The sequence below is a fragment of the Podarcis erhardii genome, assembly GCF_964252035.2.
Source record: "Podarcis erhardii genome assembly, chromosome: Z".
In the NCBI taxonomy this organism is placed as follows: domain Eukaryota; kingdom Metazoa; phylum Chordata; class Lepidosauria; order Squamata; family Lacertidae; genus Podarcis; species Podarcis erhardii.
Genome location: NC_138504.1, coordinates 10,793,667 through 10,807,245, shown reverse-complemented (window position 1 = coordinate 10,807,245; position 13,579 = coordinate 10,793,667). Strand labels below are relative to the sequence as shown.

The 13,579-nt window shown below is 46.8% G+C and overlaps 1 protein-coding gene across 1 annotated transcript in view; it reads left to right on the top strand.

Moving 5' to 3' along the window:
* Positions 1-11,572, top strand: part of LOC309333928 (uncharacterized protein) — a 42,932-nt gene extending 31,360 nt beyond the window's left edge. The window contains exons 11-14 of the mRNA XM_081847939.1: positions 1,974-2,158; positions 3,558-3,644; positions 4,413-4,518; positions 9,355-11,572. Coding sequence (XP_081704065.1) covers positions 1,974-2,158; positions 3,558-3,644; positions 4,413-4,518; positions 9,355-9,521 — 545 coding nt within the window. The 3' untranslated portion in view covers positions 9,522-11,572. The remainder of the gene's footprint in view (positions 1-1,973; positions 2,159-3,557; positions 3,645-4,412; positions 4,519-9,354) is intronic.
* Positions 11,573-13,579: the final 2,007 nt, after the last annotated feature.

The following is a 13,579-nucleotide window of genomic DNA, read 5'->3' as shown; positions in this document are numbered from 1 at the left end:
GTTGGCTGCTTGGTAATGCATGGATGCTCAGGAGAGTGCTACATGTTATGGCAGATGTGGGGAAACAGCTGTGTTTCATGCTGCAAACATCTGCATGTCGCCCAACAGATGATGCTGGAATCCAGCTTCCATTGGCCTGAGCCAGCATAGCTAGTGCTCATGTACGATGGGAGTTGTGGTTCAACAAGTTGTCTGTATTTGGTGTACATAATTACTTTTATTTCTTAATGTGTAGATTGCATTTATGCCAAAATTCCACCCCTGTATATACATTCAGAAAACCACGTTTTTATACAGGTTCTGTGGGCTTGGCTGCACTATGAACACAGTGGACTTTTAAATTGTTATTTTTGTGCATATATACAATTTCAAGTTCACAGAACGGGACATAATAAACCAATAAAAACATTTGAGTTTACTTTCATTCATTCCAAAAACCCATCAGTCAGATACATAAGCACTACGTCAGTTAGAAATAGATCATCTGAACCATAGCTTGAACAGTTTTTGCAGTTTTTAGGATGCATTTTGACATTTGAGACTTTGAATAACTGTAATGCAGGGTTTGCTATTCAGCTGTGCATTGACATGATTTGAATTCCTCTTCTTGGAATGATGCACTTTGCAGAGTCTGGATCAATAAAAGGGTGTTGAATAACTTTTCTTTTTTACAAACTGTGTGTGTGTGTGTGTGTGTGTGGACTTGAACAGACTTACTAAGGATTAATAATATACCTCTATTTCCATGGGCAGTAGCTTTGTCATATCAGCCACCCTCTGGTCTGCCACTGCTGCTGTTGAATGCTAAGTCAGTGCTGAATTCTAAGACCTCCCTTACCACAGAATCTGATTGTGGATGAGGAGGCTGAACTAGTCTGTATCACTGAGACCTGGGTGAGCAGGGTGCAGTTGGTCTCAACCAGCTTGTACCCACCTGGGTACTCAGGGCAGCATCAGGGCATGAAACAGTTGAGTTAGGGTCATCCAGAGTTTTGGAGTTTTCTTTTACATCTGCTGGTGTTGCAGTAGATGTGCTGGACTGTTGTTTTTCCTCTGTAATGGATTGGATGATAGTCAACAAACTGAAGCTCAATCCAGATAAGATGGAGGCACTGTTAGTGGGCGGTTCTCCAGACCTGCTCTTAATGGGGGTTCACTCCTACCCATTAAGGTTCAGGTACATAGCTTTAGGGTTCTTCTGGATCCATTGCTGTCACTTGAGGCTCAGGTGGCCTCAGTGGCCTGGAGTGCCTTCTATCAGCTTTAGTTGGTGGCCCAGCTTCACTCCTTTCTGGATAGGGATAGCCTATACTGTTGTCTATGCTCTATTGGTTAGATTACTGCAATGAAGCTGCCTCTGAAGACAGCTCAGAAACTTCAGCTGGTAGCCAGGTTGTTCCAGGACCACAATACCTCAAGGACTGCCTCTCTCCCTATGAACTGACCCGGACCCTGTCATTATCATCTGGGGCCCTGCTCTGTGTAGCTCCTTCACAAGAGGTCTGGAATGCGGCAAAATGGGAACATGTGGCTCCCCATTTATGGAATACTGTCCCCAGAGAGGCTTACCTGGGGCCACCTTTACATATCTTTAGGTGTCAAGCAAAAACTTTCCTCTTCACCCAGGCCTTTCACTGATTAAACAATCTACAGCCTTTTAAAGTGTTGGTGGGCGGCAGCGGGGGTATTGTTTTGTTTCTTATTATGTCATGTATTTTGTGTTTTTATGTTATGTATTTTGTGTTTTTATACTGTGACCCTTGGATGAAGGGAAATATATACAATTGATAAATAATAATAATCTTACATATTTGCGATTGTGCCTGTCCGTGTGTGGATTAAGTGTATGTGATCGTGTGATTGCAGTCCCCAAACAGATTTTTTTACCAAGGCTGCATGGCGCTCTGCATGCGTCAGGTGCACCGGGAGGGAGGCCAGTGTGAAAGTTTGATCAGTTTCTCTCCAATCCCTAGGGAAAACCCCGGCCTCACATCTGGAAAGCACATCCTCTGAACCAGCATGGATTCTGATGGCAAAACTAAAGCAGAAAGGCTTCCAGGGTCACCCTCTTGCGAAAGAACAGAAATGCGAGGATAAAACCTCTGCCAAAACTGAACAAGGAGGGGAGAAGCGCAGCAGCATTTCTCAGCAGGAAAAGGTAGGTGCACACTGACCCTTGTTCATATCATTTAGCGGGATAGTTTTGCAGGAAGCTCTCCGTTGGTATACTCGGAGATTGACTGATAGTTTTATTTCTGATTTTAATTTTCAGTAATTGTGCACCTTGAGTACGTGTGTGTGTGTGTGTGTTGTTATGTAGAAAGCTGCTTCATCAGGTCAGACTGTTTGTCCATCTAGCCCGTATTGCCTACTCTGACTGGCAGTGGCTCTTCGGCTTTCAAGCAGGATTCTTCCAATCCAGGGCCAGCACCAAGGGCAGGTGTTACTGGGCTCTTTTCAAGGCCCTGGCCCCTGACCACTGCCACACTCTGCATACAGACTTACCTTCCTGCTCCTCTTTGCGGTCACTGCCTGTGTTCACCTTCTGTATCTGAACATACGGGCAGTGATGAGCGAAGGGACACGGCTGCACCATCCACAGGCCTTAATAGGTGGTTGTCTGGAGCAAGGAATGGGCAGCAGTGCCTCAGAGAGCAAGAGAGGAGACAAAGAGGTGTCCAAAGAAGCACCTCTGCGGAACCTAGAACCAGCATTGTTCCCATCATCTGCTACTTAAGTACCCCTTCAGCTTTGGCTACCAGGGATTAAACTGCCTATGCTCTGCCACTGAGCCATGGCCACTCTCACTAATACGTTTGGATATCAGGATTTATTTTTTTAAGAGCCTAACTCTCCAAAACTTGACTTCAATATTGTGACAGTTGCAGGGAAGGAAGCACATCCTGCTTCGTTTAGACATGGTCTCTGGGTTTGTGTGTAGGGTACTTCGTGTTGGTGTCATGTGAACAATTGGTTAATTGTACACAGTGCTTGGGCTCTTGAGTTGAGGAGCACATCCCACACGTCTTGATGTTCTGAGATAATGCTTCCAGGTGCACTGGGTTACCATAGTAACACCAGTGGAGGTCGAGCATATGACTTCCTGAGAGCTTCACCCTCTCCTCAGTATAATAGTCTCTAGGGCAGGGTTCCCTAAACTTGGGTCTCCATTTGTTTTTGGACTGCAGCTCCCATTATCCCTAGCTAGCAGGACCAGTGGTCAGGGGATGATGGGAACTATAGTCCCAAAACAGCAGGAGGAGACCCACGTTTGGGAAACCTTGTTCCAGGGCATTGTGTTCATTATGTATGTCCTGATGTCTGTGTCCTGACGCATGTCCTGATGCTACCCTGTTTCCTGTCGGGGGCTGACTCTGAATCTGTGAGAGTCAGCAGAAGAGGCTGTGGGTCTGCAACCTTGGAAAACGACTGTTAGTCAGTGGATGGAACAAAAGTCTTTCTCAGTATAAGTCACTTTCTTATGTTTCTATGACTGTTGTGGGAGTACTTTATGCACAGAAACTGTTCATGGCTCAGCCAAGCCATTCATCTTTCAGATGGAACAGTCCTGCCGTGGTAAATCTTTGTTTAGGAAGCCAGAAGCCAGTGCCAAGTCTGCACTCCCCTTTGATGCTTCAACCCTGGTCTGTATAAATCAAAGTTACTTTTCATGTCTTTCGTCTCCGGGGTCTGATATATTGGACAAAAGTGGGAACTGAGCCTGTAATTAAGGCTTGATGAAGTTAGCCTGGCTCTTAAAAACGTTTATGTACGTGTTTTTCAAATGCTGCTCAGTTTTAGATTTTTATAGTTTCTAATTTGCATGTAAGTTTAGTGATAGGATTTTGATGGTGACTTGCAAAGTGGCATACAAGCTGCAATGTAGGAAGAATCCCTCTGGATCATAGCTGTCAACCTTCCCTTTTTTTGAGGGAAATTCCCTTATTCCAGCGCTGTTTCCCGCTGCTTCCTGCTGCTATCCCGGATTGTTAGATATCCTGTAGACTGTCCCCGGGACAGGTGAGGCTGCTGATCCCTTATTTTCGAGGCTGCTGATCCCTTATTTTCAAATCTGAAGGTTGACAGCTATGCTCTGGATTTGGTTTGCTTACTAGGCACTTAAACAAGGATTTGACTGTGGCTTAGAGTCCTGATTAATACACTGACATTAAACCAGAGTTCCCTATTTCAGTAGTAATTAGGATGCAATTGCAATGGGAGGAAGGGAAAAGGAGTGCCTGGGCCTGAAGCTCACTCCCAACTTTCTAAACCACTGTTTGTTAAACTGGAAAAACCATTGGGTGAAATCCAACACTAGTCATATGTTACTGATTGAAGTCAATGGACTTAAGTCACTCAAGCTTCATCTGCTCTGCAGTGCATGAATTGCATTCTTCTTTTTTGCCTTATAGCAAACAAATTTTACCAGTGAGAATATATTGAAGAAGACCAGTGCTCCTCAAGTACGTACACTTGAGAGTAAAGTCCCATTGAAGATGGCTCCATCAGCTATAAAAGGTATTAAAAACTGGAAAAAAGAACAGGAGTGGTTATTTAACCTTCCCCCATTGAGCTCAACTAATGTGGAAGGGATGTTTAAACTTTGATATAGCACTGTGCTTGGATGGAAATAGCAGCTATTTTTGGATATATTGCAGGATGATGCATGCATGCAATTCTTCCATGGGCAGTGAAAAACTTCAGGGGCAGTCTTCACTGAGACTTGGGTTCATTTTGAAGAAGATTCCTGCATAGTGGGAGGTTAGCCTAGACAACCTTTAATCAGCCAGGACATATAATAATAATAATAATAATAATAATAATAATAATAATAATAATAATTTATTATTTATACCCCGCCCATCTGGCTGGGCCTCCTCAGCCACTCTGGGCGGCTTCCATAAAAACCAAAAATACAGTAAAATCACATGTTAAAAACTTCCCTGAACAGGGCTGCCTTAAGATGTCTTCTGAATGTCAGGTAGTTGTTTATCGCTTTGACATCTGCTGGAAGGGCGTTCCACAGGGCGGGTGCCACTACCGAGAAGGCCCTCTGCCTGGTTCCCTGTAGCTTTGCTTCTCGCAATGAGGGAACCGCCAGAAGGCCCTCGGCGCTGGACCTCAGCATCCGGGCAGAATGATGGGGGTGGAGACGCTCCTTCAGGTATACTGGACCGAGGCCGTTTAGGGCTTTAAAGGTCAGCACCAACACTTTGAATTGTGCTCGGAAACATACTGGGAGCCAATGTAGGTCTTTCAAGACCGGTGTTATATGGTCTCGGCGGCCACTCCCAGTCACCAGTCTAGCTGCCGCATTCTGGATTAGTTGTAGTTTCCGAGTCACCTTCAAAGGTAGCCCCACGTAGAGTGCATTGCAGTAGTCCAAGCAGGAGATAACCAGAGCATGCACCACTCTGGCGAGACAGTCAGATAGGGTCTCAGCCTACGTACCAGATGGAGCTGGTAAACAGCTGCCCTGGACACAGATTTGACCTGTGCTTCCATGGACAGCTGTGAGTCCAAAATGACTCCCAGGCTGCGCACCTGGTCCTTCAGGGGCACAGTTACCCCATTCAGGACCAGGGAATCCTCCACACCTGCCCGCCTCCTGTCCCCCAAAAACAGTACTTCTGTCTTGTCAGGATTCAACCTCAATCTGTTAGCCGCCATCCATCCTCCAACCGCCTCCAGACACTCACACAGAACCTTCACCGCCTTCACTGGTTCTGATTTAAAAGAGAGGTAGAGCTGGGTATCATCTGCATACTGCTGAACAACCAGCCCAAACCTCCTGATGATCTCTCCCAGCGGCTGCATGTAAATGTTGAAAAGCATGGGGGAGAGGACAGAACCCTGAGGCACCCCACAAGTGAGAGCCCAGGGGTCTGAACACTCATCCCCCACCACCACTTTCTGAACACGGCCCAGGAGGAAGGAGCGGAACCACTGTATGACAGTGCCCCCAGCTCCCAGCCCCTCAAGACGGTCCAGAAGGATGTTATGGTCGATTGTATCAAACGCCGCTGAGAGATCCAGCAGAACTAGGAAACAGCTCTCACCTTTGTCCCTAGCCCACCTTTGTCCCTAGCCCGCCGGACATCAACCAGTGCGACCAAGGGAGTTTCAGTCCCATGATGAGGCCTGAATCCCGACTGGAAGGGATCCAAATGGTCCGCTTCTTCCAGGTGTGCCTGGAGTTGTTCAGCAACCGCTCGCTCAATCACCTTGCCTAAGAATGGAAGATTTGAGACTGGGCGATAGTTGGCCATCATGGCCGCATCTAAAGATGGTTTTTTAAGAAGCGGTTTAATAACCGCCTCTTTCAGCGGGTCTGGGAAGGCTCCCTCACGGAGGGAAGCATTCACCACCCCACGAAGCCCATCGCCCAGTCCTTCCCGGCTAGCTTTTATAAGCCAGGATGGGCAAGGATCCAGGAGACAGGTGGTTGGTTTCACTCGTCCAAGCAGCCTGTCCACATCCTCGGAGGTAACAGATTGGAATTGATCCCAATCAACTTGACTAGACAGAACTCTAGCACTCTCCCACCCCGGTCCTGCTCCCACGGTGGAGTCTACTTCTTCCCGAATCTGAGCGATTTTATCTGCAAAAAACTTTGCAAAATCATTCCAGGAGAACTGGGCCCCAATGTTGCAGGTGGTTCCGCTAAATTGTGAACCACCTGAAAAAGTCTCCTGCTGCTGTTTTCTGCAGATGCAATAGAGGTGGTGAAGAAATTCTTCGCCGTCGCTATCGCCACTTGGTAGGCTCGACGTTGAGCTCTAACCTGTGTCCGGTCAGATTCGGAATGAGTTATCCGCCACTGGTGCTCTAGCCGTCTCAACGATTGTTTCATTGCCCTCAGATCCGTGGAAAACCACGGGGCTGTCCGGGCTCCATGCAATCGGAGAGGGCGCTTTGGAGCCAAACAGTCAATAGCCCTGGTTATCTCCACATTCCAGCGGGCCACCAGGGAATCAGCTGAAAGGCCATCAACATGGGATAAAGCATCCCCTACCACTCTCTGGAAACCATTTGGATCCATTAAGTGGCGGGGGCGGACCATCCGAATTGGTCCCACCTCCCTGCAGAGGGGATGGGTCGCAGAGAAGTCCAGTTGCACCAGGAAGTGATCTGACCATGGCACTTCTTTCATTTCGCTTTTAATTAGTGTCAGATCACCAACATCCATAGAGGTAAACACCAGGTCCAAGGCATGTCCGCGGCTATGGGTTGGGCCAGACTTATGCAGGGACAGCCCCATGGTGGCCATGCTTTCCACAAAGTCCCGAGTGGCTCCTTGTAAGGTCGTGTCGGCATGGATGTTAAAATCCCCTAGGACAACCAAGCTGGGTGTCTCCAGGAGAACATCCGCCACGACCTGAAGCAGCTCGGGCAGGGAATCCTTGGTGTAGCGGGGAGGTCGGTACACCAAAAGGAATCCTGTACTGCCCCATTGCCCAACTTCCAGAACATGCACTCGGAAAACTGGGTCTTCCCAATAGGACTTATTTACAAACAAACAAGCAGAGCACAGGTGGAGGTACAGTGTTGACAGTTCTTCCAGGAAAGTAGATCCACTACCTCCCCTTCAACATGTTTTCCATCCTTCCAGCAGAATTTCACTTCTCTTTGTGAATTTAGAAAACTGCCTTTTACTTAATCAGGCCATGGATCTATCAAATTTGGTGCTGTCTACCCTGATAGGCAGGGACACGGGTGGCGCTGTGGGTAAAACCTCTGCGCCTAGGACTTGCTGATCGTCAGGTCGGCGGTTCGAATCCCCGCGGCGGGATGCACTCTCGTTGCTCGGTCCCAGCGCCTGCCAGTCTAGCAGTTCGAAAGCACCCCCAGGTGCAAGTAGATAAATAGGGACCACTTACTAGCGGGAAGGTAAACGGTGTTCTGTGTGCTGCGCTGGCTCGCCAGATGCAGCTTGTCACACTGGCCACGTGACCCGGAAGTGTCTTCGGACAGCGCTGGCTCCCGGCCTCTTAAACAATATGGGCGCGCAACCCCAGAGTCGGACACGACTGGCACGTACGGGCAGGGGTACCTTTACCTTACCCTGATAGGCAGCAGCCATCCAGGACTTTAGGCAGAGTCTCTCCCAAGGATTGCCAGGGATTGAAGCTGGGACCTTCTGCATACAAAGTAGATGAGCTGTAGCTCTTCTTCCCCTTCTTACTCTGCCTTAACCACAGTTTATTGAAGCACAGCGACACAGGCACCACAGGCACCATCCCTTAATTGAGGAAGACAATAATTCCTGCACACTTTACAGGATCAGGAAGCCATCCCCTAACCAAGGGACGGGGAACCTGCAGCCCTCCAGGTGCTGTTGGAATCCAGTTCCCACCATCCTTGACCATTGGGCATGCTGGCTGGGGCTGATGGGCCACCTCTGGAGGGCCACAGCTTCTCGCTTATTGTTTTAAGCCAGTGTTTCTCAAACTTGGGTTCCCAGCAGTTGTTGGGCTACAATTTGCACCATCCCTAACCGCTCATCCTGCTAGCTAGGGATTGCATCCTCATTAAGCAAAACTTTCCCGGGTAGCATGAGACCTTTTACAGTCTGGCCCAAAGGAGGTAGCAAAACTGATTAGAGCTCACTGTGACTTGTTGACAAAGCATTTTGAAGAATAAATCACTTGCATCTGCTGAGAACTCATCTCCAGTGTTACGCAGTTTAATCTCAAGGGGGTTACATGGCACTGCTTTGTCCTGTTGGATGAGTTTCAGTAAGGCCCAAGGACACAGACATAGCGCTTGGATCGGTCAGAGCGACCGCCTGTTCTCTGAACCTCGGCCCTCTTGGCTGATAAAAACTAGCAGGGAGGAGACAGCTGGCTCGTCCAAGGAGGTGATTAATGTTTTCTTGTGAGGAAGTGGTTCGTGCTTGCTTGAAGGATGCAGCGATAAGACCACTGCTTAAGAAACCCTCCCTGGATTCAAAAAATCTGAGCAATTTCCTGTCTGTTGTCAATCTCTCCTTCTTGGGCAAGGTTCTTAAGCGGGTGGTGAAGGACCAGATCCTTGCTTTCTCAGAGGAAACTGATTTTCTAGATCCACTTCAACTGGAGTTTAGGCCCAATTTTGACACAGAAAGTGCTTAGGTTGCTCTGTATATTGATTTTTGTCAGGAGAGAGACAGGAGAATTAATTCTCCTTGACCTCTCAGCAGCTTTTGATGGCATCAACCATAGAATCCTTCTGTAGCAACTGTCCAAGCTGGGGGGTGGGTGGCATGTTTTGTGGTGGTTCCGTCCTACTTGGGTGGTTGTTTCCAAAGGGTGATGCTTGGGGTGTGCTCTTCAGCCCCATAGAGCCTACTTAATGTCCTCCTTTTCTCCCCAGCAACATCTGTTAGAACAAAGCCTCAGGAAGCCCCTCAAATGGAAAAGGAAACGAGGCCATTGCCAAGCCTACCAATGTCATCATGCAGTCCTGCTGAGCCACCTTGGCTTTCTCTGGCCAGGAAAAAGGCCAAAGCATGGAGTGAAATGCCTCAGATTGTTCAGTAGCCATTCAGAAGAACTGTCTACACTGCCAATAGCTGCATTAATAGCATATACTAATGTCTTCACTGTGATCATTTATTGAGGGTTTGGAGGGATGATAGGAAGCACTGGTGAATGGGGGGGGGGGTTATTTCTACCACACATTTAATACGAGAGTAACCATTGGAATTATTAACACACTGGTTGCTTTTCACTGTAAGACAATAATTGCTCCAGGAATCTTTGGCCATATGTTACAGTATCAGTGTTAAGGTCAAAGACTCTGCTGAGAAGGACCTTGAAGGTGGTTACACATTTCCCATTAAAAAAAAAGCCACCTGAGACACAGTATTCCTGCACTGTGTGGAAAATATTGTGCTGGTATTTCTGGCTTTTCTGTTTTCTGCCAAAAAGACAGAAACCCTAAGCAGGCCCTGGATTGCCAGTGGCTGATGGTGAAGCTACAAAGATGGTGGCTGTGTTCTGTTCTTCAAATAGTGAACTTAGTTTCCTAACAGCAAGTGCAACATCAGTGCCTGCTTTGATAGTAACCAAAGACATCTCTCACACACAGACTTCCTATTGTATGGGAGATATGGTTGTGCAAGGAGACTGATTGTACCGATTTTCCAGATGTTTAGAGTCATTCCAAAGTACTTGTCGCTCAATGGAAGAGGTACCCAATGTGGTGCTCTCAAGATGCTGGACTACAACTCAATCCACCCTGGCAAGTGGGACCATTGGTAAAGGATGTTGGAAGTTGTAGTCCTAGCATCATCTGGAGGTCATCATATTGACTGCCCTTGTGTGAAGACCCAATGGCAATTCATGGTAACCCTTTCAACTCCATTTCCCCCAAACATCTACTGCTGCCCAGCCTAGTTTTTACCTATACAGGCAGCAGAATAGCAGCCATGACTTCGAGGTGTGTTTATTTGTGGAAAAGGGCACAACTGGATAGTGCTGCTCTTGGCAATGGATGATTGCCAGTAAAATAGCACTTGATTCAACCATTCAGGAATGTCCGCATGCCTGTCCAGAACTGTCTGCAAATACAACAAATCTAGTTTAATATTTTTTTCAGGCTTTGGCATAGATGTCTGAACCAGTTATGAAAGAGCATACGTAACACCAAGCAGAGTTGAGTTTTCTGGCTGAGCATACTTGGAATCTGAATCTGCTGCAGCCCCTTAGATCTTCCAAAGCATCTTGTCGCTGGCGATGGATGATGTGCATAGGTTGTTTCTGTTCCCTTCCAAGGAAAACAGGAAGCCTTATAGTTGCTCAGGTCTTCCCCTGTTCCTTATGACCCTTTTGAGCCCCAGTCCAAGAAACTGGCTGTGAAATTCTAACTTGGGATCAACCTCCGATACCAGACTTTGCTAACCTGGTGCCCTTCAGAAGTTTTGAACTACATCTCCCATCAGCTCCAGTTAGCACATGCTGGCTAAGACTGATGGGGCTTGTAGTTCAAAACACCTGGAAGGCACCAGGTTGACAAAGGCTGCTCTACACATAATGATGTCTTCCTTTTGCACTAGGTATTTAAAGCAGTATCATACCACTTTAAACAGCGGTGGCTTCCCCCAAAGAATCCTGGTAACTTTGCCATGGGTACTGAGAGTTGACCCCTGTTCCCATCACAGTGCTACAGTTCCCAATCAATCCTTCTTCCCAAGGAATGCTAGGAATTGTAGCTCTCTGAGGGTTTCCTAACAACTCTCAGTGCCCTGAACAAACCACATATTTCGGGATTCTTTGGGGGAAGCCAAGACGGTTTAAAGTGGTATGATACTACTTTAATAGTATAGTGCTGGTGGGCTATTGTCTTGGAATGCTGTCCTGCCATTCCTGTCCCCTTCTTCTATGTAAAGGATACACAAATCAATACATTCCTGGTTTCTGTTCAGTTCTTTATTCTTTATTCTTTAAAAAAAAAAAAAAAGAAATGTCTCTTTTGAAATGTATGGAATTTATATATGTTTTTGTAATCCTTGCCTTTCTGGAGCACATTTTCTTTTTTTGTATTTTGTTCCCACACTTTGTTTACTATTAAATTCTTTTGTCACAATTGACTTTTGGTTTGTTGTGGTGGCAGGGAGAAACACATTTTAAAAGAAGACAACACCTTTAAATATCCAAGATATTTAATATCCAACACGTTTAAATATCCACTTTCAACTGCCTCTCTCACCCATTTGCTAAACCAAAGGCACACATGCTGTTTATAGCATTAAATAGATGGCGATGTGGGACGCGGGTGGCACTGTGGGACGCGGGTGGCGCTGTGGTCTAAACCACAGAGCCTCAGGCTTGTCGATCAGAAGGTCAGCAGTTCAAATCCCTGCGACGGGGTGAGCTCCCGTTGCTCGATCCCAGGTCCTGCCAACCTAGCACTTCGAAAGCACGTCAAAGTGCAAGTAGATAAATAGGCACCGCTCTGGCGGGAAGGTAAACAGCGTTTCCGTGTGCTGCTCTGGTTCGCCAGAAGCGGCTTAGTCATGCTGGCCACATGACCCAGAAGCTGTCTGCGGACAAACTCTGGCTCCCTCGGCCAATAAAGTGAGATGAACGCCGCAACCCCAGAGTCGTCCATGACTGAACCTAACGGTCAGGGGTCCCTTTACTTTTACCTTTTAGATCTACAGTGGTACCTCGGGTTACATACGCTTGAGGTTACATATGCTTCAGGTTACAGACTGCTAACCCAGAAATAGTGCTTCAGGTTAAGAACTTTGCTTCAGGTTGAGAACAGAAATCATGCTCTGGCGGCGCGGCGGCAGTGGGAGGCCACATTAGCTAAAGTGGTGTTTCAAGTTAAGTACAGACCTCCGGAACGAATTAAGTACTTAACCTGAGGTACCATTGTATATTTATGCTTCGAAAGTTTTCACTTGGGTTCCTCCCCTTTGCCTGCCAGTAGAGGGCAATAGGACACCATTTTGGAAAAGTTTTTTATTATTTCGTTTTATAATGGCAATCAACACTTTTTTAATACAATTAATTTTTCATTGTGGATTCCTGTTCTAGGAAGATAAAAAAAAATCCCTAAATCAGCTTGTTCTATTTCATGTGTGGCCCTGGTTTGGTTTATATAGTTGTACAGTGGTACCTCGGGTTAAGAACTTAATTCGTTCTGGAGGTCCGTTCTCAACCTGAAACTGTTCTTAACCTGAAGCACCACTTTAGCTAATGGGGCCTCCCACTGCTGCCCCACCACCGCACAATTTCTGTTCTCATCCTGAAGCAAAGTTCTTAACCCAAGGTACTATTTCTGGGTTAGCGGAGTATGTAACCTGAAGCATCTGTAACCTGAGGTACCACTGTAGTTAAGGCTGCAATCCCATGAATCTGTTAAGTCACGTTGGATTCACTAGGAATTACTTTAGGCTGCAATCCTTTGCACGTTTTCCTGGGAGGAAGTTCTGCTAAGAAGTGTGTGGAGTATTAGGGGAAGAGGAGTACCTCTGGTGGGGGAAATGTTGTACTCCTTCTGAGGTAGCTTGTCCATCTTTCGCCCCCACCCTGTGCTCAGAGCTCACCTGTGGCCCCTAGAAACTGTCAGCATGACAACACTGCAACATTGACAGTGGCCACACCACAGGAAAAGCTTTGACTGGCTGATTAAACCAAGTGAGGGCAGCTGATGGGTCTCAAACCCTCAGTGAATTAGGCACTTCCCCTGCATATGAAGAGAGGCTCTGGTGAATTGAGCTGACAAGGCCAATAGTGGGTCCAATGGTCAAGAAGGTTTCTGCACGTGCTGAGGAGGGAAGTGAGGGGCAGATGGGACTCGTCAACCTGGGAAAGGACCATTTTCGGATTATCTGAGAAAATATTACAGTCAAATGAAATCACAGGCAGGACTTGAGGAATGATAAAGGAATGTAATGTAGGGTATATGTTTTGGAGACATACTACTTTTACGGCAGTAGATGAATGATTTGAATTGAAACGTCACGGAATAAAGGGTGGGAAGGCAAAAGTATAAGGGAATATTGTACTGAAATTGATCTGAATTTGTTAAATGGTTTAAAAACTCATAAAATTTTATTAAAGCAAAAAAGGAAATGGTCCCCCCC